This window comes from Pristiophorus japonicus, chromosome 1 (genome assembly GCF_044704955.1).
Source record: "Pristiophorus japonicus isolate sPriJap1 chromosome 1, sPriJap1.hap1, whole genome shotgun sequence".
In the NCBI taxonomy this organism is placed as follows: domain Eukaryota; kingdom Metazoa; phylum Chordata; class Chondrichthyes; family Pristiophoridae; genus Pristiophorus; species Pristiophorus japonicus.
This window is the reverse complement of record NC_091977.1, coordinates 256460043-256482989: the sequence shown is the minus strand read 5'-3', so window position 1 is coordinate 256482989 and position 22947 is coordinate 256460043. Positions and strand designations below refer to the sequence as shown.

General features: G+C 41.7%; 1 protein-coding gene across 10 annotated transcripts in view; it reads right to left on the bottom strand.

Moving 5' to 3' along the window:
- Positions 1–22947, bottom strand: part of LOC139270052 (multiple PDZ domain protein) — a 401342-nt gene that overhangs the window by 110471 nt on the left and 267924 nt on the right. For all 10 annotated transcript variants that reach the window (XM_070888410.1, XM_070888412.1, XM_070888415.1 and 7 more), the window contains 7 exons: positions 22606–22783; positions 19979–20175; positions 18784–18875; positions 14974–15058; positions 9749–9829; positions 8788–8880; positions 1907–1981 (listed from right to left, as the gene is read on the bottom strand). In XM_070888410.1, coding sequence (XP_070744511.1) covers positions 1907–1981; positions 8788–8880; positions 9749–9829; positions 14974–15058; positions 18784–18875; positions 19979–20175; positions 22606–22783 — 801 coding nt within the window. The remainder of the gene's footprint in view (positions 1–1906; positions 1982–8787; positions 8881–9748; positions 9830–14973; positions 15059–18783; positions 18876–19978; positions 20176–22605; positions 22784–22947) is intronic.

Below are 22947 nucleotides of genomic sequence, written 5' to 3'. Positions count from 1 at the left end.
TGTATTTCGCCCCGGGCAAACGATGTCGATGGAAGAGTATCCAGTTCAGGAAACTTGTACCTGAATACACGCGGGTTCAAATCAAGAGCCGCATGATCCTGAGCTGCCCTGCAGACGGTCAATAAAGTACGCGGGGCTGCATGACGAGGCGGGTTCCTATTGGTGGAAGGGATCTCAATCTCCTGTTTTCAACCAGTAGATCAGGTGGACTCACTGAGGGACTTTAATTTATGCAAAGATTGGGCTCTATGGCCGCAGTATGCATGCTCCGCCCCCCACACCACCAACCCACCCACCAAATCCCTAAATAGTCCTGTGAAATTCGATCGAAGAGAAATCGGGCTTCGAGTCAACATGTACAAGCAACGGGGGCTGCTGGTAACCGGTCTAATGAGCAGCGGCTGGAGTCCCAGGAGCCGGCAACCTCGGATGGTGTGGGTGAGTGTCGGGCTGTGAGGAGGATTGGGGCCAGCAGATGCTGTGAACAGCGGCCACATTATTCGGGCGGAAAGTTCTGGCGCTGTTTTTTGCAGATTCAGTTTGCATCAAATTAACAAAATGTTTTGCCTCGCTACGTTATGCTATCTACATTTTCTGTCCTGGCTACCTTGCTGTGCTCCCAACCTGGGTGTCCCCGGATTCGGTTTAGAAAATATGGTCACCCTAAAATATGTCAAAGAACATGGACACTATGTGCTTGACTGCGCGGAGTAAGAGAACAGATGCACAAGAAGTTGAGAGAAGCAGGGAGGAAATGCAGAGTTTATATGACTTAACAGAAAGGGAAAGCAAGAATATTACTGTAAAGTGGCATAGAAGACATAAGGAGATAGAGGTGGCGTTGTCGAATATATTTGCTAAATATTTAAGGCAGTACAAGTACCAATTGCTAGGTTATGCAAATTATATTATATACATGCTATGATTGCAAGGTAATGTCAATGACCAAATCACCCTGAACTAACCCATTTTACTGCTGTGTTGAAAGAAGAAATGGGACATATAATAGAAGAGTGATGGTGGATGCTATCACAGGAAACCTTTCACTGAATACGAGGAGAGAATAGTACATTTATTCAAGAGGGAGGTTTTGGAAGACCTTGGCACTACAAATGTTGGAGGAATGCACAGAATAACTCGTTATATGCTGTATTCATCACAACCTAGAAATTGCACTGTGCAATATTTTATTTTAAACAGATTGATGCCTCCATTTAAATAGTAGACAATGTAATTTCAAGTGTTAAATATTTGTCTAATATTGCACATATTTTCTAGCTTCATACCTTTAATGATTTGCATGCAACCTAGATTCCATACACACTGACTGTATATAAGCATATAACTAATAGAAAAATCCTACTAAAGGGGGATTTTAGCAATTGAATATAAGCTGCGAATGCATACTAGAATTTGAGCTGATGTATGTAATGCATGACTGTTTTTTGAGCAGAGCGTTAGGGATGTCATGAGAGATAATTCACATCTCAACTTGGTAATGGCAAATGATCCAGATAGCATACTGAAAATGGCTCCCCTGGGCAACAATGATCATAACGGGATTAAATTTGGTGCGATCTTGGATAAATCCATACTGCAAACCAACACTCAGATACGTTACTTTAAAAGAGCTAGAGTCAAGAGATGAGCTGAAATAATTTAATACTTAAGGAAATCTCAGTTGAGAATAAATGCAATGCCTGTGGAACAGTTATTTTTCCAGCTGAAGTCCCTCATGGGTGTGCCAGAAATTTCCCTTCACCAACCTATTCATCAAGAATTGTAAAATCGATACAAAATTAATTGGTGCCTAAGCAAGACTTTCTTTGAACAAATATTCCCAATAATGCAATGTGGAGAAGTAATTACATTATATAACAGGTAAAATGCAATATTAAACAGATACCTTTTCTACAGGGTGGCCCACAACAGGTTCCTCATCCACCGCCAAGATTCGATCCCCAACCTTAACCCTTCCATCCTGCGAAAACAAGAATATATGAGTCAATGATTAACAATGATTCACAGTAGAAGACACAAAAAACATACGAGAAATAGCTGGAACCAAGGGACTAATGAGAATGAGGAACTTAAAGTAATTAATATTAGTAAAGAAAAAGTACTGGAGAAATTGAGACTAAAAGCTGACAAATCCCTGGACGTGATAGCCTACAACCTAGGGTTCTAAATTATGTAGCTGCAGAAATAGTGGATGCATTGGTTGTGATCTTCCAAAATTTCCTAGATTCTGGAACAGTCCCAATGGATTGGAAGGTAACAAATGTAACCCCGCTATTCAAGAAAGGAGTGAGAGAGAAAACAGGCCAGTTAGCCTGACATCAGGAAATGCTGGAATCCATTATTAAGGAAGTGGTAACAGGCACTGAGAAAATAATATGATTAGGCAGTCAACGTGGTTTTAGGAAAGGGAAATCGTGTTGAACAACTTTTTGAGGATGCAACTAGCATGGTAGATAAAGGGGAACTAGTGGACGCAGTATATTTGGATTTTCAAAAGCCATTCGATAAAGTGCCATACGAAAGGTGGTTTCACAAGATAAGGGCTCATGGGGTTGGGGGTAATATATTAGTACGGATTGTGGATTGGTTAATAGACAGGAAACAGAAAGTAGGGATAAATGGGTCATTTTCAGGTTGGCAGGCTGTTACTAGTGGGGTGGCCCAAGTATCAGTGCTTGGGCCTCAGCTATTTACAATCTATATTTATGACTTAGATGAAGGGACCGAGTGTAATGTATCCAAGTGTGCTGATGATACAAATCTAGGTGGGAAAGTAAGCTCTGAGGAGGGCACAAAGAGTCTGCAAATGGATATAGACAGGTTAAGTGAGTGGGCAAGAAGGTGGCAGAAATGTGAGGTGATTCACTTTGGTAGGAAGAATAGAAAAACAGAATATTTTTTTTTTTAAATGGTGAGAAAGTATTAAATGTTGGTGTTCAGAACAATTTGGGTGTCCTTACACATGAAACACAGAAAGTTAACATGCAGGTATCTAGCAAGCAATTAGGAAGGCAAATGGTTTGTTTGCCTTTTTTGCAAGGGCGTGGATTACAAGAGTAATGATGTCTTGCTGCAATTGCTTTGCAGCGACCACACCTGGAGTACTATTTTGGTCTCTGTACTTAAGGAAGGAAAACTGTGCCTCAGTGGGGGTGCAACGAAGGTCCACTAGATTGATTCCTGGGTTGAGAGGGTTGACGGATGACGAGAAATTGAGTAGACTGGGTCGATACTCTGGAGTTTAGAAGAATGAGAGGTGATCTCATTGAAACATACAAGACTCTGAAAGGGATTGACAGGGTAGAGACAGAGGCTGTTTCCCCCTGGCTGGAAAGTCTAGAACTAGGGGACACAGTCTCAGAATAAAGAGTCAGCCATTTAGGACTGAGATGAGGAGAAATGTCTTCACTCAGAGGGTTGTGAATCTTTGGAATTCTCTATCCAAAAGGCTTGTGGATGCTGAATCGTTGAGTATATTCAAGGCTTAGATTGATATTTTTGGATTCTAAAGGAATCAAGGGATATGGGGATCAGGCAGGAAAGTGGAGTTGAGGTCAAAGATCAGCCATGATCTTACTGAATGGTGGAGCAGGCTCAAAGAGCCGTATGGCCTTCTCCTTCTTCTTATGTTTTTATAAAAAAAGTATTGTGCCTTACAACAAATCATATACTTTTTATTTAGTGGAGGCAGCGGACCTGGGCGAGACCAGAGCGGGAGCAACTCAACAGAGGCAGAATTCGATAGAGTGACATCAGAGTAGAAAAAGTGACATCGACACAAGAGAAGGAGCTGATTGGTAAGTAGCTGGTGAGTGCTTTTTTGTTAAGCTTTAAGTCTATTTCTGCTGGGTAAGTTCTTAGTCAATTAAATAGAGGCATGGCAAGACAGCTCAGACCCGTGTAGTGCATATTCTGTGCCATGTGGGAAATCTTGGATGCTTCGTGTAGCCTGGGCGACAACATGTCATAGAATCATAGAAATTTACAGCACGGAAGGAGGCCATTTCGGCCCATCGTGTCCGCGCCTGCCGACCAACAGCTATCCAGCCTAATCCCACTTTCCAGCTCTTGGTCCGTAGCCCTGTAGGTTACGGCACTAAGTGCATATCCAATTATTTTTTTAAATGTGGGGACCTTTTCTGCCTCTACCACCCTTTCAGGCAGTGAGTTTCAGATCCCCACCATCCTCTGGGTAAAACAATTTCCCCTCGTATCTCCTCTAAACCTCCCCCAATTACTTTAAATCTATGCCCCCTGATTGTTGACTCCTCCGCCAAGTGAAACAGGTCCTTCCTATCCAGGCCACTCAAATATATATACCTCAATCAGGTCTCCCCTCAGCCTCCTCTGTTCCAAAAAAAAAAACAGACCCAGCATCTCCAATCTTTCCTCACAGCCAAAATTCTCCAGTCCAGGCAACATTCTTGTAAATCTCCTCTGCACCCTTTCCAGTGCAATCACATCTTTTTTGTAATGTGGTGACCAGAACTGCACACAGTACTCCAGCTGCGGCCTAACCAGTGTTTTATATAGTTCAAGCATAATGTTCCTGCTCTTGTATTCCATGCCTCGACTAATAAAGGCAAGTATTCTATATGCCTTCTTAACCACCTTATCTACCTGGCCTGCTAACTTCAGGGATCTGTGGAACTGCACTCCAAGGTCCCTTTGTCCCTCTACACGTTTCAGTGTTGTACCATTTAATGTGTACAATTCCCTTGCCTTGTTAGGTCTCTCCAAATGCATTATCTCACAATTATCCGGACTGAATTTTCCACTGTTCTGCCCATCTGACCAGTACATAAGAACATAAGAAATAGGAGCAGGAGTAGGCCGTACGGCCCCTCAAACCTGCTCCGCCATTTAATACGATCATGGCTGATCCGATCATGGACTCAGGTCCACTTCCCTGCCCGCTCCCCATAAACCCTTATTCCTTTGTTTAAGAAACGATCTATTTCTGTCTTAAATGTATTCAATGTCCCAGCTTCCACAGCTCTCTGAGGCAGCGAATTCCACAGATTTACAACCCTCAGAGAAGAAATTTCTCCTCATCTCAGTTTTAAATGGGCGGCCCCTTATTTTAAGATTATGCCTTCTAGTTCTCGATGGGCCATATGGCCTACTCCTGCTCCTAATTCTAATGTCTTATGATCTTATGAGTGGAGGTAGTGTAAAATACCCCCAGGTTCCGCTGTAGTGCAATACTTTGCAATCTTTCTTCATTTAAATAATAACTTGCTCTTTGACTTTTTCTGCCAACGTGCATGACCTCACACTTTCCAACATTATATTCCATCTGCCAAATTTTTGCCCACTCACTTAGCTTGTCTATGTCCTTTTGCAGATTTTTTGTGTCCTCCTCGTACATTGCTTTTTCTCCCATCTTTGTATCGTCAGCAAACTTGGCTACGTTACACTCAGTCCCTTCTTCCAAGTCGTCAATTTAGATTGTAAATAGTTGGGGTCCCAGCACGGATTCCTGCGGCACCTCACTAATTATTGATTACATTGATATCTTCCTGCAGTCCGCAGCTTCCTTCTGCACTATCAACCACACAGCCTATTTTAGTGTCATCTGCAAACTTCTTAATCATACCCCCAACCTTCAAGTCCAAGTCATTGATATACATTACAAAAAGCAAGGGATCCAGCACTGAGCCCTGCGGAACCCCACTGGATACAGTCTTCCAGTCACAAAAACACCCATCAACTATTACCCTTTGCTTCCTGCCTCTGAGCAAATGTTAGATCCAACTTGCCACTTTGCCCTGGATTCCATGGGCTTTTACTTTCGTGATCAGTCTGCCATGTGGGACCTTATCAAAAGCTTTGCTAAAATCCATATACACTACATCATACGCACTGCCCTCATCGACCCTCCTGGTTACCTCCTCGAGAAATTCAATCAAGTTAGTCAAACACAACCTTCCCTTAACAAATCCATGCTGACTGTCCTTGACTAATCCGTGTCTTTCCAAATGAAGATTTATACTGTCCCTCAGTATTTTTTCCAATAATTTCCCCACCACTGAGTTTAGGTTGACTGGCCTGTAATTACTCGGTCAATACCTTTCACCCTTTTTAAACAAAGGTACAATATTAGCAGTCCTCCAGTCCTCTGGCACCACACCTGTATCCAGAGGACTGGAAAATGATGGTCAGAGCCTCTGCTATTTCCTCCTTTGCTTCTCTTAAAAGCCCGAGATACATTTCATCCGGGCCTGGGGATTGATCCACTTTCAAAGCTGCTAAGCCCCTTAATACTTCCTCTCTCACTATGTTTATCTCGTCTAATATTTCACACTCCTCCTCCCTCATTGCAAAGTCTGCATCGTCCCTCTCTTTTGTGAAAACGGATGCAAAGTATTCATTAAGAATCATACCCATGTCTTCTGCCTCCACACACAGATTTCCTTTATGGTCTCCAATAGGCCCCAATCTTTCTCTAGTTATCCTCTTGCTCTTGATGTATTTATAAAACATCTTTGCGTTTTCCCTGATTTTACTTGCCAACATTCTCTCATGCTCTCTCTTTGCTTTCCAAATATCTTTTTTAATTGCACCGCTGCACTTCTTATACGCCTCTAGAGTTTCAGCAGTATTGAATTCTCGGTATCTGTCATAAGTTTCCTTTTTTTATCTTTATCTTACCCTGTATGTCCCTTGACATCCAGGGGACTCAGATTTGTTAGCCCCACCCTTTTTCTTTAAGGGAACATACTTACTCAGTACCCTCAGGCTCTCCTCCTTGAATGCCTCCCACTGCTCTGATTTACCATGAAGTAGCCGTTTCCAGTCCACTTTGGCCAAATCCTATCTCAGCTCAGCAAAATTGGCTTTACCCCAATTGAGAACTTTTCCTCCTGGTCCATCTTTGTCCTTTTCCATAACTACCCTAAATCTTACTGAATTATGATCACTAGCACCAAAATGATCTTCCATTGATACCCCTTCCACCTGGGCCTCTTCATTCCCTAAAACCAAGTCCAGAACCGCTCCCTCCCTTGTTGGGCTTGTTACATACTGGCTGAAAAAGTTTTCCTGAATGCATTTTGGGAATTCCACACCCTCTGTACCTTTCACACTACCTTTTTCCCAGTTAATATTATGGTAGTTGAAATCCCCCACTATTATAGCTCTATAGTTTTTGCAATTCGCAGCAATTTGCCAACATATTTGTTCTTCTATCGCCCTGACTGCTTGGGGGTCTATAGAACACTCCCAGTAGTATGAGCGCCCATTTTTTTGTTCTTCAATTCAACCCATATGGCCTTGTTTGCTGAACCCTGTAACATATCATCCCTTCGCACAGCTGTAATTGATCCTTTAGTTAATACTGTGATCCCCCCTCAATCCCCCCTTGCATTGAAGTACAAAATCCGGAGTTCCAAAATCAAGAATCTTCCGGAATCCAGACACATTGGTGGTGGGGTCGGCCGGAATCGGTAGAATGTTCCGGACTCTGTTGACCTCGAGGTGCCGCCGCTGCCCGACTTCGGGCCTCGCCACACCAACCCTCGCCGCTGCCCGACCTCGGGCCTCGCCGCCACCGCCCAACCTCGGGCCTCGCCGCACCGCCCGACCTCGGGGCCTCCTCGCCGGCCCGCCCGAATACCTCCTCTTCGGCGGGGCCCACCTGACCAGCTCTTCTTCGGCGGCGAGGCCCTGCCCGACGACCTCATTGCCTGGTGACCCGAACAGCTCTGCGGCGAGCACCCCCCACCCCCCTCATCCACACCTTTTTGACGTTCCAAAATCCGGAAATACCCGAACTTGGGCTCGGGTGTTTCCGGATTCGTGACGTCAGAAAGACGTTCCAAAGTCCGGCAAAACGCAAAATCCGAAATGCTCTCAGTCCCGGATACGGGACGCTATACCTGTATATACCATTTTGTGGTGCCAAACTCCCTTGTTGTCTATTTTCCAGCCCTTGTTTCCTCTGTCTTCTGTGAGGTAATGTTTTTGGGGAGTCTAACAAGGCAAGGGAATACATAAGGTGCTTAAGAAGGCATATGGAATACTTGCCTTTATTGGTAGAGGCATGGAATACAAGAGCATGGACAATATGCTTAAACTGTATAAAACACTGGTTAGGCTGCAGCTGGAGTACTGTGTGCAGTTCTGGTCACCACATTACAGGAAAGATGTGATTGCACTGGAAAGGGTGCAAAGGAGATTTACAAGAATGTTGCCTGGACTGGAGAATTTTGATTATGAGGAAAGATCTGTTTTCTTTGGACCAGAGGAGGCTGAGGGGAGACCTCATTGAGGTGTATAAAATTATGAGCGGCCTGGATAGAATGGATAGGAAGGACCTGTTTCCCTTGGCAAAGGGATACACAACCAGATTTAAAGTAATTGGGGGAGCTATAGGGGAGTTATCAGGGGAAATTTCTTTACCTAGAGGGTGGTGGGGGTGTGGAACTCACTGTCTGAAAGGATGGCAGTGGCAGAAACCCTCGTCACATTTAAAAAATACTTGGATGTGCACTTAAAGTGCCGTAAACTACAGGGCTATGGACCAAGAGCTGGAAATTGGGATTAGACTGGATAGCTCTTCGTCAGTCGGCGCGGACACAATGGGCCGAAATGGCCTCCTTCCGTGCTGTAAATTTCTATGATTCTATTTAAAACTCAAATCATTTCCAATCTAAACAGTGGCTATACTTAAAAAGTACTTACTTTGCTATAAAGCGCTTTAGGACATCTTGACATTGTGAAGAGTGTGACATAAATTATAAGTTCTTTCTTTTTCTAACTTACCTTTGATGCTGTACCATTTTCTGTTAGACTCTTAATAACTACACCATCCTGGGTACTCTCTTCACTAATCGCAATTCCAAGTCCACCTTGATCCTTTACAAATAAAAACAGCCATCATGTTTAGCTTTCTTATTTACATGTTGAGACAAATGTACACCTAATTTAGAACTAGAACTATTAAAGGCAGTTATTAATTTCATGAGAAATGGGTACAAAAGAACTGCCAGGAATGACACCTCAACATAAAGGAACGCTGATGCTTGGTGGGAAAGTTTTGAAGTGCATTATGAGGCAGACAACCCAGTAAAAAGTTGAGGAAGTCTTGACAGTGAGCCAAAACATCCTGGAAAAATTCTTATCTGGCAGTGATAATAGGCAAAATGGAAACCCAATTCATCCTGTATAATTCTCAGGGCAACAGGAAACACTTTGCCCTCCAATTTAAAAAAAATAATGCTGAGTATAGACGGAGTTGATAGACTTAAGTAGCCAGATAGTTTTATTGTTCTGATAATCACTTCACTGTTTGAAAAAAAGATTCACGCTGTGGAGTCAAAACTCCACAGCATGCCCGGAACTTCCTTCTGTCCTGCATAAAACTCCTCTCCCCTGTTCACAAAACCCACCCCAGTCAAGATCGGGGCCACACAGTTTTTAAAAAGTACATATATCTTGTACACTTCAAAACAATGTGCATTAGCTGCAAACACTACAAGATGTGCCTTGCAATGATTTCTAAAATCTGAATGTTTAATCATTGCTGCATTAGTCTGCTGAGCAGAAATTAAGTGGACATTAGAAGTAAACAAAGAATTTCTAATGGCCCCTTTATATTCTCAAAATACTCTTAGGTTAAACTTGTCCATATATTTTCTGTACATCCAAAAATGTCTTCCCACAAATATTTTTCTGACAAATTAACATGAATTCCAAAGACACAAATACTTCTCAATAAATTCACCTTAGTAAGTAGCACATACTGAATATTTTTAAATGAAGTCAGATCTTTTCCAGTTTGGAAGAGAGATGTACCTGGCTCTTTCTGGAAAATAAAGTCAGAAAGCATAATTTCAACCAATAATAATTTATGTATTAAAACAGTTCCATTACTCATAGAATATAAGCTAGAAACAGCACCATTAAAATTCTACCTAAACTCTGAAAGCATGTTTCTGTAAGTAACATTGGAGAGTTAATGCCGTAGACATTCAGGGCTAGAAATTGCATAGCGCCCCGTTTAGGGCGATAACTTTTGCGGGAGCGCTAAAGTATCGCCGGGCGCTACACAAGTGAAGCCGACGAGAACTTCACTTGGTTTAGCACTCCAGGAAGGAAGTGGAGCGCTAAATCAAGTGCTACCACTTCCCTTGGAATGCTAAACCAGGCAAGAGGGCGATAGCAGCAGAGTGCTGCGCAATGTCCAGTTCAGCGTTGCCGGAATCGGAGGCTCCTTCTCTCCCTTAAAGGGAAGGGCCATTTCTGCAGGCTCTGAACATAAGAACATAAGAATTAGGAACAGGAGTAGGCCATCTAGCACCTCGAGCCTGCTCCGCCATTCAAAAAGATCATGGCTGATCTGGCCGTGGACTCAGCTCCACTTACCCGCCCGCTCCCCATAACCCTTAATTCCCTCATTGGTTAAAAATCTATCTGTGATTTGAATACATTCAATGAGCTAGCCTCAACTGCTTCCCTGGGCAGAGAATTCCACAGATTCACAACCCTCTGGGAGAAGAAATTCCTTCTCAACTTGGTTTTAAATTGGCTCCCCGTATTTTGAGGCTGTGCTCCCTAGTTCTAGTCTCTCCGCCTAGTGGAAACAACCTCTCTGCCTCTATCTTGTCTATCCCTTTCATTATTTTAAATGTTTCTATAAAATCACCCCTCATCCTTCTGAACTCCAACGAGTAAAGACCCAGTCTACTCAATCTATCATCATAAGGTAACCCCCTCATCTCCGGAATCAGCCTAGTGAATCGTCTCTGTACCCCCTCCAAGGCTAGTATATCCTTCCTTAAGTAAGGTGACCAAAACTGCACACAGTACTCCAGGTGCGGCCTCACCAATACCCTGTACAGTTGCAGCAGGACCTCCCTGTTTTTGTACTCCATCCCTCTTGCAATGAAGGCCAACATTCCATTCGCCTTCCTGATTACCTACTGCACCTGCAAACTAACTTTTTGAGATTCATGCACAAGAACCCCCAGGTCCCTTTGCAACGCAGCATGTTGTAATTTCTCCCCATTCAAATAATATTCCCTTTTACTGTTTTTTTTCCCAAGGTGGATGACCTCACATTTTCCGACATTGTATTCCATCTGCCAAACCTTAGCCCATTCGCTTAACCTATCTAAATCTCTTTGCAGCCTCTCTGTGTCCTCTTCACAACCCGCTTTCCCACTAATCTTTGTGTCATCTGCAAATTTTGTTACACTACACTCTGTCCCCTCCTCCAGGTCATCTATGTATATTGTAAACAGTTGTGGTCCCAGCACCGATCCCTGTGGCACACCACTAACCACCGATTTTCAACCTGAAAAGGACCCATTTTTACAAGCCTCCATTATTTCTTGATTTATACTCCATCCAACAGTGTAGCTACTGTTACAGGGACTATAGACTATGCCCACCAGTGACTTCTTACCCTTATTGGGCTCAAAATTGGCCCACCCCTTTTTTTCGGCGCACTCACCAGAGATGCGCCGACCTTTTGGGCTGAAAACAGCGGCGATAAAATGTCCCCGATTCTGCCCGCTGTGTTGCCTCTCCCAGGGCTTGGCGCCGCATGGCCAGTTGATTATGGGGCGGAGCTAGGGCCCTGCGCCAGAAACAGTGCCGGCAGCTCTCCACATGCGCGTTGGAGTGTGCGCGGATGCGCAGTAGCTCCTGCCCCCGCGCCTCTGTGTGCGTGCTGCAGCGTGCGACCCGATGCGTCCCGTCCCTAATCCGGGTCGAATGGCCTTCCGCACAGGCCGGCCCGCTGCCTTTCCGGACTAGAAGGTCACAACAAGCAGGTTGGTGTGGGGCTCAAGCCGGGGCAGTGGGGATGGGGGGGGAATTCCAAACAGCATGTGGGTTCAATCACCGACCCCATGTGGGTAGGGGGTTCCGATCCCCGACTTCTAGGGAAGATCTGATCCCCAGACGTGTCCGATCTCTGACCCCCAGGTGCTGTTTTGATCCTTGAGGGTCTAATCCCCAATCCCGAGAGGTAGGGTTGTTTGAAAGGGGCAAACAACCCTACCTCTGAGGGTGAGCTTAGATGGCTGGGAGAACATAAGAACATAAGAATTACGAGTAGGAGGTACTTCTATTTTTTATTTGGATATTTTGAAAAAAATTATGTAAATATGTTTTGTCTCTTTACTTCTTTTATTTTTGTAGTTTAAGCTTCCATGAATGCTTCTGTTGTATAGTAAATTAACTTTGCGAAGTTTGTCATATGATGTCCTGTATAGCTATTTGATCCTAATCACATTCTTTAGTCAAGTCATTAAGTTCTGCTGGTCTCCGATGTACCGACCTGTGCTGATTTCTTAACACTCTGCAAGGGTTGTCTGTGCAGCCACAAGTGGCCACATACGCTGGCCTAAGTTAGTTTGGAGTAACTATTAGCTATCCAAAGTGGCCTAAATGGCCAAAACGGGCATAGGTGGTTGGTAACGGCCCCTTTTGAAAAAAACTAAACTTAACTAAAAAAATTCTAACTAACTCACTTACACTGGCGCAAATTGAATGTGCAAAATGGGAATTTTTAAGATGCTCCAAAAAAAAAAACGGAGCAACTTCTGGCCAATTTTGAGCCCTACATTTCTTATCTCCAGCCAAACTGACTCTACATTTTGATCTTCTGCGCCAATATCATTTCTCACTACTGCACTGATCTCATCCTTTATTAACAGAACGACACCACCTCCTTTTCCTTTCTGTCTATGCTTCCGAATTGTCAAATACCCCTGAATATTTAGTTCCCAGCCTTGGTCACCTTGCAACCATGTCTCTGTAATGGCTATCAGATCATACTCATTTATATCTATTTGTGCCGTCAACTCATCTATTTTGTTACGAATGCTGCGTGCATTCAGATAGAGAGCTTTTAATTTTGTTTTTTTTAACCATTTTTCCCTGCTTTGACCCTTCTTTCTGATACACTCTTATGTTTATACATTCTGTTCCTTTCTGTCATGCTATGGTTATCATTTCCCCTAGTGCTATGCTGCTATATTGCCTTCTCCTTACTTCTTTGGCTTTTTAAATTTTTGCTCACTTGAACCCTCCCCCCACTATTTAGTTTAAAGCCTTCTCTACAGCCCTAGTTATTCGATTCGCCAGGACACTAGTCCCAGCATGGTTCAAGTGAAGCCCGTCCCAACGGAACAGCTCCCTCTTACCCCAGTACTGGTGCCAGTGTCCCATGAATCAAAACCCATTTTTCCCGCACCAGTCATTGAGCCACTTGTTTATCTCTCTGATCTTATTTACGCTATGCAAATTTGCTTGTGGCTCAGGTAGTAATCACCTTTGTGATTCTGCTTTTTAATTTAGCCACTAGCTGCTCATACTCCCTCAGCAGAACCTCTTTCTTTGTCCTACCTGTCGATGGTACCAACATAAGCTCGAAGAACAGCACCTCATCTTTCGATTAGGCACTTTACAGCCCCGGCCTGCGGTGGAGGCCCCGACCTGCGTGAGAACACCAGCAGCAGGTCGGGTCCATAAAAGGAGCGGTGTGGAGGGCCCGGGAGCAGCACGGAGGCCTCGGGGAGCAGCGTGGAGGCGTATTACTCCAGGGAGCAGCGCAGGCTGGTGCAGGAGGGTGACGGCAGCGAAGAGTGATGTCATCAAGGTCCAGGTTGATGATTGGAGCGTGGGCAGATACAGCAGGAGCGGCAACATCAGGGTGAAGGAGCAGCGAGAGACTGTAGAGGGACATGATCGGGGTTCAGGAAGGCGTCAGTTCGGGGCCAGGGGCAGCACAGGCTAGGTCCGTGCAGCAGAGCTGGTCTCGGGTAATCCTTGCCATTGGACCAAGACCTAGCACTGTCAAGCCCATGTGGTGGCTGGTGTGCAACGGCCACCACACGTTAAAAAAATCCACGCGCATGCATCTTCCACCCTTGAGGATGTAGTTAGGTCCTTCATTGAAATACCTGGGAACTCATCCTTTTTTTGGCGGGAAAGGAAGTCATCCTCGTTTCAAGGGACCATCTATGATTACAGCCTTCACAACAGTTTCAGACCATAACCACTGTCCTTATTTTTTCAGATGGCAGCTGTTGATGATTCTGCCATTCCCATTTACACTTCTCTTGTTTCTTTATTTATCCCATTACCATCTCCTTTTGCTTTGTACTCATACCTTTTGTCATTTAATCACTCCTGCTTTTTATCTAATCAGACCTTCCCTTTTGTTCTTTCCTCCCTTTCCCCTTACTTACTTAAAATCTGTTACATCTCTAACTTTTTCCAATTCTGACAAAATGTCATTCACCTGAAACTTTAACTCTGTTTCTCGCTCCACATTTGCTGCCTGACCTGTTGAGTATTTCCAGCAATTTCTGTTTTTATTTCAGTCCAAACTAAAACCCTCTCTCTGCTCCTATCAGCTGATTACAGAGTGGCATATAGCCATTGGTTTCCAGGGATGATGTGTGATGCAGGGAAATACAATAAGGAAGAATGCAGAAAATACATTTATAAAAATGTGGTATCAATTTAAAAGTGTACATATTTATTACAGAAAAAAATCATTAATACATAATTTTACATGGAATAAGATTGGGAAAGATTATCAGATTTCAGTGATGGAGTAAGGACTGTTGCTTCTAGCTAGGATCAAATTTGAAAAGTCAGTAAAACTTTATAATGCCTGCAAGAAAAGAGAGTCGATTGAAAAAAGGATGTTTATGTGCAGGTGAAAGAGTTCAGTTTAGCCAGTTGTCTTATCCTGGTACCCAAAGTAAAGTCAGACTTCCCCAGTAAATATTTTGAACCACAAATATTTACATTGTGAGCTTTAATTGGCTACACAATGGTTTTATATTAATCTACAAAAACAGCATCATCAGAGAATTGAAGTGCAGCTTTTTGATGGTTACTGAAGCACATATTTTCAGAAACATGAAAATGGGTAAGTATTTGCAAGAACACAAAGAGGGATCATTGCAATATGTTTAATATCTATACCTCTTGCTGGGATCCTGAAGTAGCTGTGATTATTTCAGGCGATTTTACAGGACTGACTGCCATTTGATTAACTGCATCTGTGCTTCTGGAAAAGAAATGCAATTATCAGTGATAAAAAAAAGAGAATTGAATTTATTTTGCTCTAAACCACCAAAGCAGTTCCCGCTGCCTTCAAATATAATATCTTGTGCAAGCTCTTCTAATTAGATTTGTAGCATGTGATGTTTTAGATTACATATATACTAAATTTATTTTGGGAAAAGATCTAATTGCAAGGGATTTGGAGAATAGTTTTATTGTTTTTGGGAGGGAGAAACAGTGAGAGAGCAAGATATATATAAAAATAGACACAAGGGACAGAGAGAGAGATGCAGATATCTATCTATAGAGGTAGAAATATTGGTGGTTAAGGATCAAAGGAAAGAAAAAGTGCATTGCCCTGGCATGCACATATTTTCAAAAGCTGTGTAGAGTTCTTTACTACTTGTATTTTTTTTAATGAAAGGAAAAGGTGGATTTTGGAAAAGTAAAAGAGAAAATCTTCCAGCAAGTGCAGAGGAAGTATAAAATGGCATTCTGAACTTGGTGAGGTCATCACACTATGGCCAGAAATAAGAGCAAGCAAGTATGGAGGGAAATTAATCATCTTCACAATATACTCTTTGGGATCTGAAGTCGGCCCAAATTATGCACTAAATTATAAAATTACATCTCATTTGGGTCAGGAGACAAGGTAGCTAAATTGGATACCCTCCAAAATGCACGATTAACCAGTACCGGTTGATTGAAATGCAGGTAGCAAACCATACTGCCTGCTGATTAGCTTGATTGCTACGCTAACCTCACTGTTAATTGGCTGCATGCATCAGCAGGAACCCCAAAATCGTTACTTCCTATTACCACTTAAAGCTAGCCTGCACCTCTTAAAGGGGAGGTGTCTTGTGGCTGGAGCAGGTGCTGGGAGTTGTGCAGGAAGTGAATCTGACCTGGGAAACAGTGAGGAATGGCACAACTTGTGATGATCCCTTTAAATGACGCTGCTGGAGAGGGTCCTTTCTGCTGCTGAACGCATCTACAACCTGTATCGGAGCAGTGAATGACTGACCGCAACTTAAGGATTTCCGCGTTTAGATCCGCATGTGCTTAATCTTGAAGTTAAGGTCAGTTTCAGAGGGGTATTGCAAAATCTGGGCCATAAAAACAACTGTTCAGCCATCCAAAACCTTTGTTATAGACTTGAAGCAACAGTCCTGAACCAGCTGCTGCTTTGTATATACTATCAAATCTTCTATCTTGTTGCTGACATTTTGCTCTACAGAATTATTTTGTTATTGGTAGCAAGTTTTCTCACACAATTACCACCTAACAACAGGAAGTACATTAAAAGTATGATCAAGATCCTAAAGGGTTCAAGATAAATGTTTAATATAGTTAGAGATTGTACAACAAGAGGGCATACCCTCAAATGTAGAAGGGAGAGCGTGAAAACACAGTTTAGATTTAATTGCTTTACAGAGGTAGGGAATTTATTGAATGGGTTACCAAGGAGGCAGCGAGGGCTGTTTTCAACAGCGAAATCAAAAGAAAGCTGTATAAAGATGTGGAGAATAATGTGATAGAGAGGTACGAGTGGCATCATGGGATTATTTCCCAGAAACCAGATAGACCGCAATGGTCTTTCCGCCCTTTTCAGTTCCACATTCCCCATGTTAACGAAGTCCAAAATGCTGGATTATTTTATTAAATAGAATAAATCTGGTTGATAAATATGGAAACAAACAAAATTAACACACCAACTAGTTTACACAGTTGGGTTTCTCTGGAATTATGTGCAATGACCAATCTTGGAATTTTGAACTCATTCTACAATTGAACATTTATTTGTGTGAAGCTGGAACTTTTACCAAATGTCCACAGTCAATATTTGTTGATTGGTGTCTAGATTCTAAGATTTGCCAAAATAAGTAGTAATGTTCTGTCAGTGAATTATGTTTATTGGCTCATTTTATAATGCATCGAATTCCCTGATTCCCTTGCTGACTGAATATTGATTAAACCGTTCATAAGAACATAAGAAATAGGAACAGGACTAGGCCATAAGGTCCCTTGAGCCTGCTCCGCCATTCAATAAGATCATGGCTGATCTGATCATGGACTCAGCTCCACTTCCCCACCCGCTCCCCATGACCCCTTATCTTTTAAGAAACTGTCCATTTCTGTCTTAAATTTATTCAATGTCCCAGCTTCCACAGCTCTCTGAGACAGCAAATTCCACAGATTTATAACCCTCTGCTAAGACATTTCTTCTCATCTCTGTTTTAAATGGGCGTCCCCTTATTCTAAGATCATGCCCTCTAGTTCTAGTCTCCCCCATCAGTAGAAACTTCCTCTCTGCATCCACCTTGTCAAACCCCCTCATAATCTTATACGTTTCGATAAGATCATCTCTCATTCTTCTGAATTCCAATGAGTAGAGGCCCAACCTACTCAACCTTTCATCATAAATCAACTCCCTCATCCCCAAAATCAACCTATTGAACCTTCTCTGAACTGCCTCCAAAGTAAGTATATCCTTTCGTAAATATGAAAACCAAACTGCACGCAGTATTCCAGGTGTGGCCTCACCAACACCTTATATAGCTGTAGCAAGACTTCTCTGCTTTTAGACTCCATCCCCATTGCAATAAAGGTCAAGATACCATTGGCCTTCCTGATCACTTGCCGTACCTGCATACTATCCTTTTGTGTTTCATGCACAAGTAGCCCTAGGTCCCGCTGTACTGCGGCACTTTACAATCTTTCTCCATTTAATTTGCTCTTTGATTTTTTCTGCCATTCGAGGATCTTGTGGAACCAATCAGCAGCAAGTTTCATGGTTTAACCAGAGAAATCCCAATTTACTTGGCATTATAAGACAAGCAATGTCAGAGCATAAAAACAAAATGGCCTATAATTTGTTGTCAGTGGCGAAGCAAAGGTGCTCGCCGCTGGCCCTGAAAAAAGCTTCCGACAAAGGTCTCACGATCTCTGTGGCGAAAAGATCGGCTTTTTCGATGTTCACTTGGTGTTAGCGCAGTTTAGTGGGAATTCCATAGTGCGAGCTGCTGTGACGTCAACAAGCTGTCTAAGCAGCCAATCAAAATGCAGAATGCTTCGAAATGGGGAACCAGGAAGTGAATAAGCTCCTTTGATTCTGACTTTTCAAAAATGTTAGAGAGCAAAACAAAGGTTGGGGCTCTCACATGGGAAAAAGTAAACCTGAAATAAATATGAACAAACTTTGAAAAAATATAAAACATTAAGTTTCTTCAAATTTATCATTTTCATCATTGTGGATAAATTTGACACTCCACAAAATTAAAATTAGTTTTCCAGTGCCATAACATTTGTTTAGTAGTCAATACGCTGCTAAAACCCCAGTTACACCTAATCCAACAAGGTCTTAATGGGGTAGCTAACAGCGATATTACTGCAGAAAAGCTCATGTTTTCACCAGTTTCACTGATTTCCCTATGGGGGGGTGCTGGGCACAGCGCAGCCAGTGTCGGAGCAGTGAATGACTGACTGCAACTTCAGGATTTCCACGTTAGGATGCGCATGCGCTAAATCTCGAATTTGCAGTCAGTTTCAAAGGGGTAATAATGGCAAACGCTGTTCATTCGCTGTTATTATCCACCGCAAATTCCAGGCCATTGCTTTCAACTGTGTGTGTGTATTTGTGTTTTTATATTATATTATCAGTAATTTAGAATTTAACACCCCTCGTGTATAATATATAGCATAGGCTCAATTAACCAAAATTGAACACACCTGATAAAAATAATTTTCACTTTTGATGGTGCATTTTTGATTATTGACGAAGCATTTTGATGACTACGTCCATATAGTAACTGCCCATTTATCTGCAAATAAAGCACAATATGTAAAATTAGGATTAAAAATATGCAAGCTTGACAAGAGATTACCTTACCAAACAGCTTAAAAATGCACATCATCTGCAAAACTGTAAAGTGGTTAAAATCCATTATATAATAATGTTGAAGTTTAGGCTTTTAATTTTATTGCGATTTATATATGAGTCTTTGTTTATTGCAAAGATATTTCTTTGTGAATTAAACGTGAGGGACAAAATATTAGTTTTTTTTATATGTTGTCCTTTGGTGAAAAAGTGATAGTACAGGTAATCTAAAAAAAGTTTAGAGAAAAATCTTTAAAAATAATTAGATTTTTTAAGTATAGCACGAGACACCTCATCCTGCTGATGTACAACTGAGCTGTGACAAAATGGCAGGATGTGGTTGTGCATCCACATTCCCTACATACATGAGTTCCATATCTCAACTCACTGACAAAGAGATGGTGGCCACCAGTGATAAAGGGGGCATTGTGTTAAAAAAATGCATCAGCACTATCTGACAAACACAGCAGCAAAGGCCAGGGAACAGGATGCCTGCTTGGCTTCTCAATCATGATACAGTAGGGCTAACTTCAGTGAAAACTGGAGTTTGCATCAAGAAACCCATCAGCACTGATTCTTTGACTCCCTTTGCAAGTGGCTCCTAACTGGGAACTCCAGACCAGTGAAATTAACTTTCTTTATGATAGGTGGGGAAACCTAACCAGGGAAAATAAATCAAAACTGTTGCAGGGAGGATATTTGGAGAAAAATAGCTAGAAAACTACAATGTTGAGGACAAAGCAGGCATTTCTAGTCGATAGCCTTGTTACAGGAACCCATTTGTGCAAGGTGGCATTTGGGTTGCAGATTATAAAATTACTGAATTTCTTTATCCACTAATAAAAATACAAGATAAAGTGCAAAAAGAAATGCATCATTTAAAAGAAGAACAAATGCTTAGTTCTGTTTCTTTGGACAGTGGACTATCAAATGAGAACAATACACAGCTTAGGTCTATTTGGACATAATTAATTATATCAATATACTTAGCTAGTGCACCTTTGTGATACCAGTGTCATGTGAGCATGCATGGTGAGAGATACTTGCCTCTAGTAACTCATCTGCAATCTGTATCCTGCCATCTTTGCCAGCTGCTCCATTTGCATCAATGCCAACTACAAAAACACTCATCCTGGATCGATCCTTGTTGCCAGCCAGGCTGAGGCCCAGCCCACTCTTCCCCTTTTCCAGCTCAATCATATGCAGCTCCCCCATCAAGCTTCCATACCGTTGTCTGATCTTTTCTTCATGGATTGTGCAGACCATAAAAATTGGATAAGATATTTACCAAAGCTCACTGCAGCTGATTCAACTCCCCTTATACCACTCCCAGCTTTTCAGCAACAGAACAGATATTAGAGTGTTTATGAAACACAGCCATTCATTTATTCAGAAAATAATTATACATTTTTCTAGTCTACAGTATCTATATATTTAATATAAATATAAAATTATCATTACCATAAGCATACTAATCATTTTATTTGATGCAGAATTCCTTATTGTAACAAACATTAAAATGACTGTCTTAAAAAATAAATAAAATGCCAAATAATTTTATCTTCAAAAGGAATTGTAATTATCTTGAATTTCTAGGTTATTTCATGCAAAGCACTAATAGTTCTGGTTACAATGAATAAGGATTAATCCTAGCCTTCCTGAATAAACAGATACATGAAGGTTCACAATGAATGTAACAACCAGTACTTCAATGATGCATTTATACTGCAGCTACCAGTCTTAAATGCAGCTGCAGTTTAGGTTTCAACCAGACAATACTTCATTTTCTGGCTGAGGAGAAACTTCTGTCCCTGTTTCTCCTCTGTGGTCACAATTGAAACATTTGAAGTGCAAGGAATCCAATAGCACTTTTTAAAGCCAGATTTGATATTACACTGTAATTAAATATCACCTTTAACCAATTCAGAATTTACTTCCTCCTCAATATCTATTGTAGAATGATGGAATGATACAGCACAGAAGGAGGCCATTCGGCCCACCGGCTCTTTGAAAGATCTGAAATTAGTCAAACACCCCCGTTCTTTCCCTGTAGTCTTGCAAATGTTCCCCCTTCAAGTGTTTATCCTATTGCCTTTTGAAAGTTATTATTGAATCGCTTTCCACCACCCTTTCAGGCAACACATTCCAGATCACAACAACTCGCTGCGTAATGTTTTTCCCCTCATATCTGGTTCTTTTACCTATTACCTTAAATCTGTGAACTCTGGTTACTGACCCTTCTGTCACTGGAAAGCATTTCTCCTTCGTTACTTTATTAAAACCCTTCACGATTTTGAACACCTCAAACAAATGTTCCCTTAACCTTCTCTGCTCTTAAGGAGAACAAACCAAGTTTCTCCAGTCCACGTAACTGAAGTCTTTAATCCTTGGTACCATTTTAGTAAATCTGCACCCTCTCTAATGCCTTGACATCCTTACTAAAGTGTGGTGCCAAGAATTGGCCACAGTATTCGAGCTGGGGCCTAAGCAGTGATTCATAATGTTTTAGCATAACTTACTTGTTTTTGCACTTTATGCCTCTATTTATAAAGCCAAGGATCCCGTATGCCTTTTTAACTTGTTCTGTTACCGTCAAAGATTTGTGTACGTACACCCCCAGGTTTCTCTGTTCCTGCACCCCCTTTAAAATTGTATCATTTAATTTATATTGTCTCTCCTAATGCTTCTTACCAAAATAAATCACTTCACATTTCTCTGCATTAAATTTCAGCTGTCATGTGTCTGCCCATTTCACCAGTCTACGTCCTCCTGAGGTCTGTTACCATCTTCCTCACTGGGTAAGGCAAGCCAGTATCCTTTATACAAAGGCTTTGCTTCACATCTCTAGCAATATCTTTACATTATTAAATCAAAGACTATTGGTCTGAACTATAAAATTCAATTCTATTCAATCAATTAGCACAAAGTAGAATTAAGCAATGGTTAGTGGGAGCAGATATGGATAGTTCCACTGTGTAAAGCAAAAATCCCACACTATTAAGTTATTAACTTTTCTAATCATGAGCAAAGGAAAGCACTTCCAATGCAAAGAACTCCTGCCACCTTCTCTAACAATAGTTAACTTTATTTGGTAGAGAAAATCTTTCCTCTAATTTTCAGTGTAGCCTCACAGAGACACAGGATCAGGAAGCTATCCAGCTAAACAAAATAGTCATGCTGAAACAGTGAGGAAATGCTTCTTCCTTTGGTTCTGTATACTAATACGGAGCTAGTCATTTTGAAACTCAGCACTGGCTGCCTACACAACAGCACCCAGTAAAAATGCTGGTGTTTCCATATTAGTATTCAGAATGGTGAGTGACGCTCACTAATTCAGTGAAGTTTCTTACTGACACAGCTCGCGCTGACATCAGTGGTTCATTGTCAGTTTTCAGAATCAGCACTATTAGGTTTCCACAACATTGCACAAAATAAATTAAAATGGAAGATTTTCTTCAGCCGTCAAGACATAAAAAAAATTAACCATGTGATCTTTTGAATGGTAAGGTTGGAGTATATGCATTGCAAGGACTCACATTGAGAATACCGCCCTCTTTTAAGGTTATAATTTGATTTATTAGTGTTGTTGCAGTTTAAGAAGATCCATTGTAATGGAATGTTAATATTTGATGTGCCACATTGCAATGTTTCAATTTGTTTTAGAAATTACGTACTCCAGCTGTAACCAAATTCATCGTCTTCCTCCAATCCATCTTCTGACTTGATGCCCATGTTACCTAGAGATGCCACAACATTGCTGGTCTCCTCTTCTTCAATAGATTCAGGTGGCAACAGCTGTGGATCTGTGAGTACCGACATTATTTCACTCTCTATATCTGGCTGGCTGGAGGTCTATATTTAAACACATACAGCACAGTGAGGCACAAAACAAACAAGAAATGAAGAGAGCTTGAAATTATATTCTATTTCAACATTCAGATACATATATTTATGTTGAAAAACATTAAGGTTTTTAGTTAAATAACCAAACACAAAGCATTACACAATACTGAAAG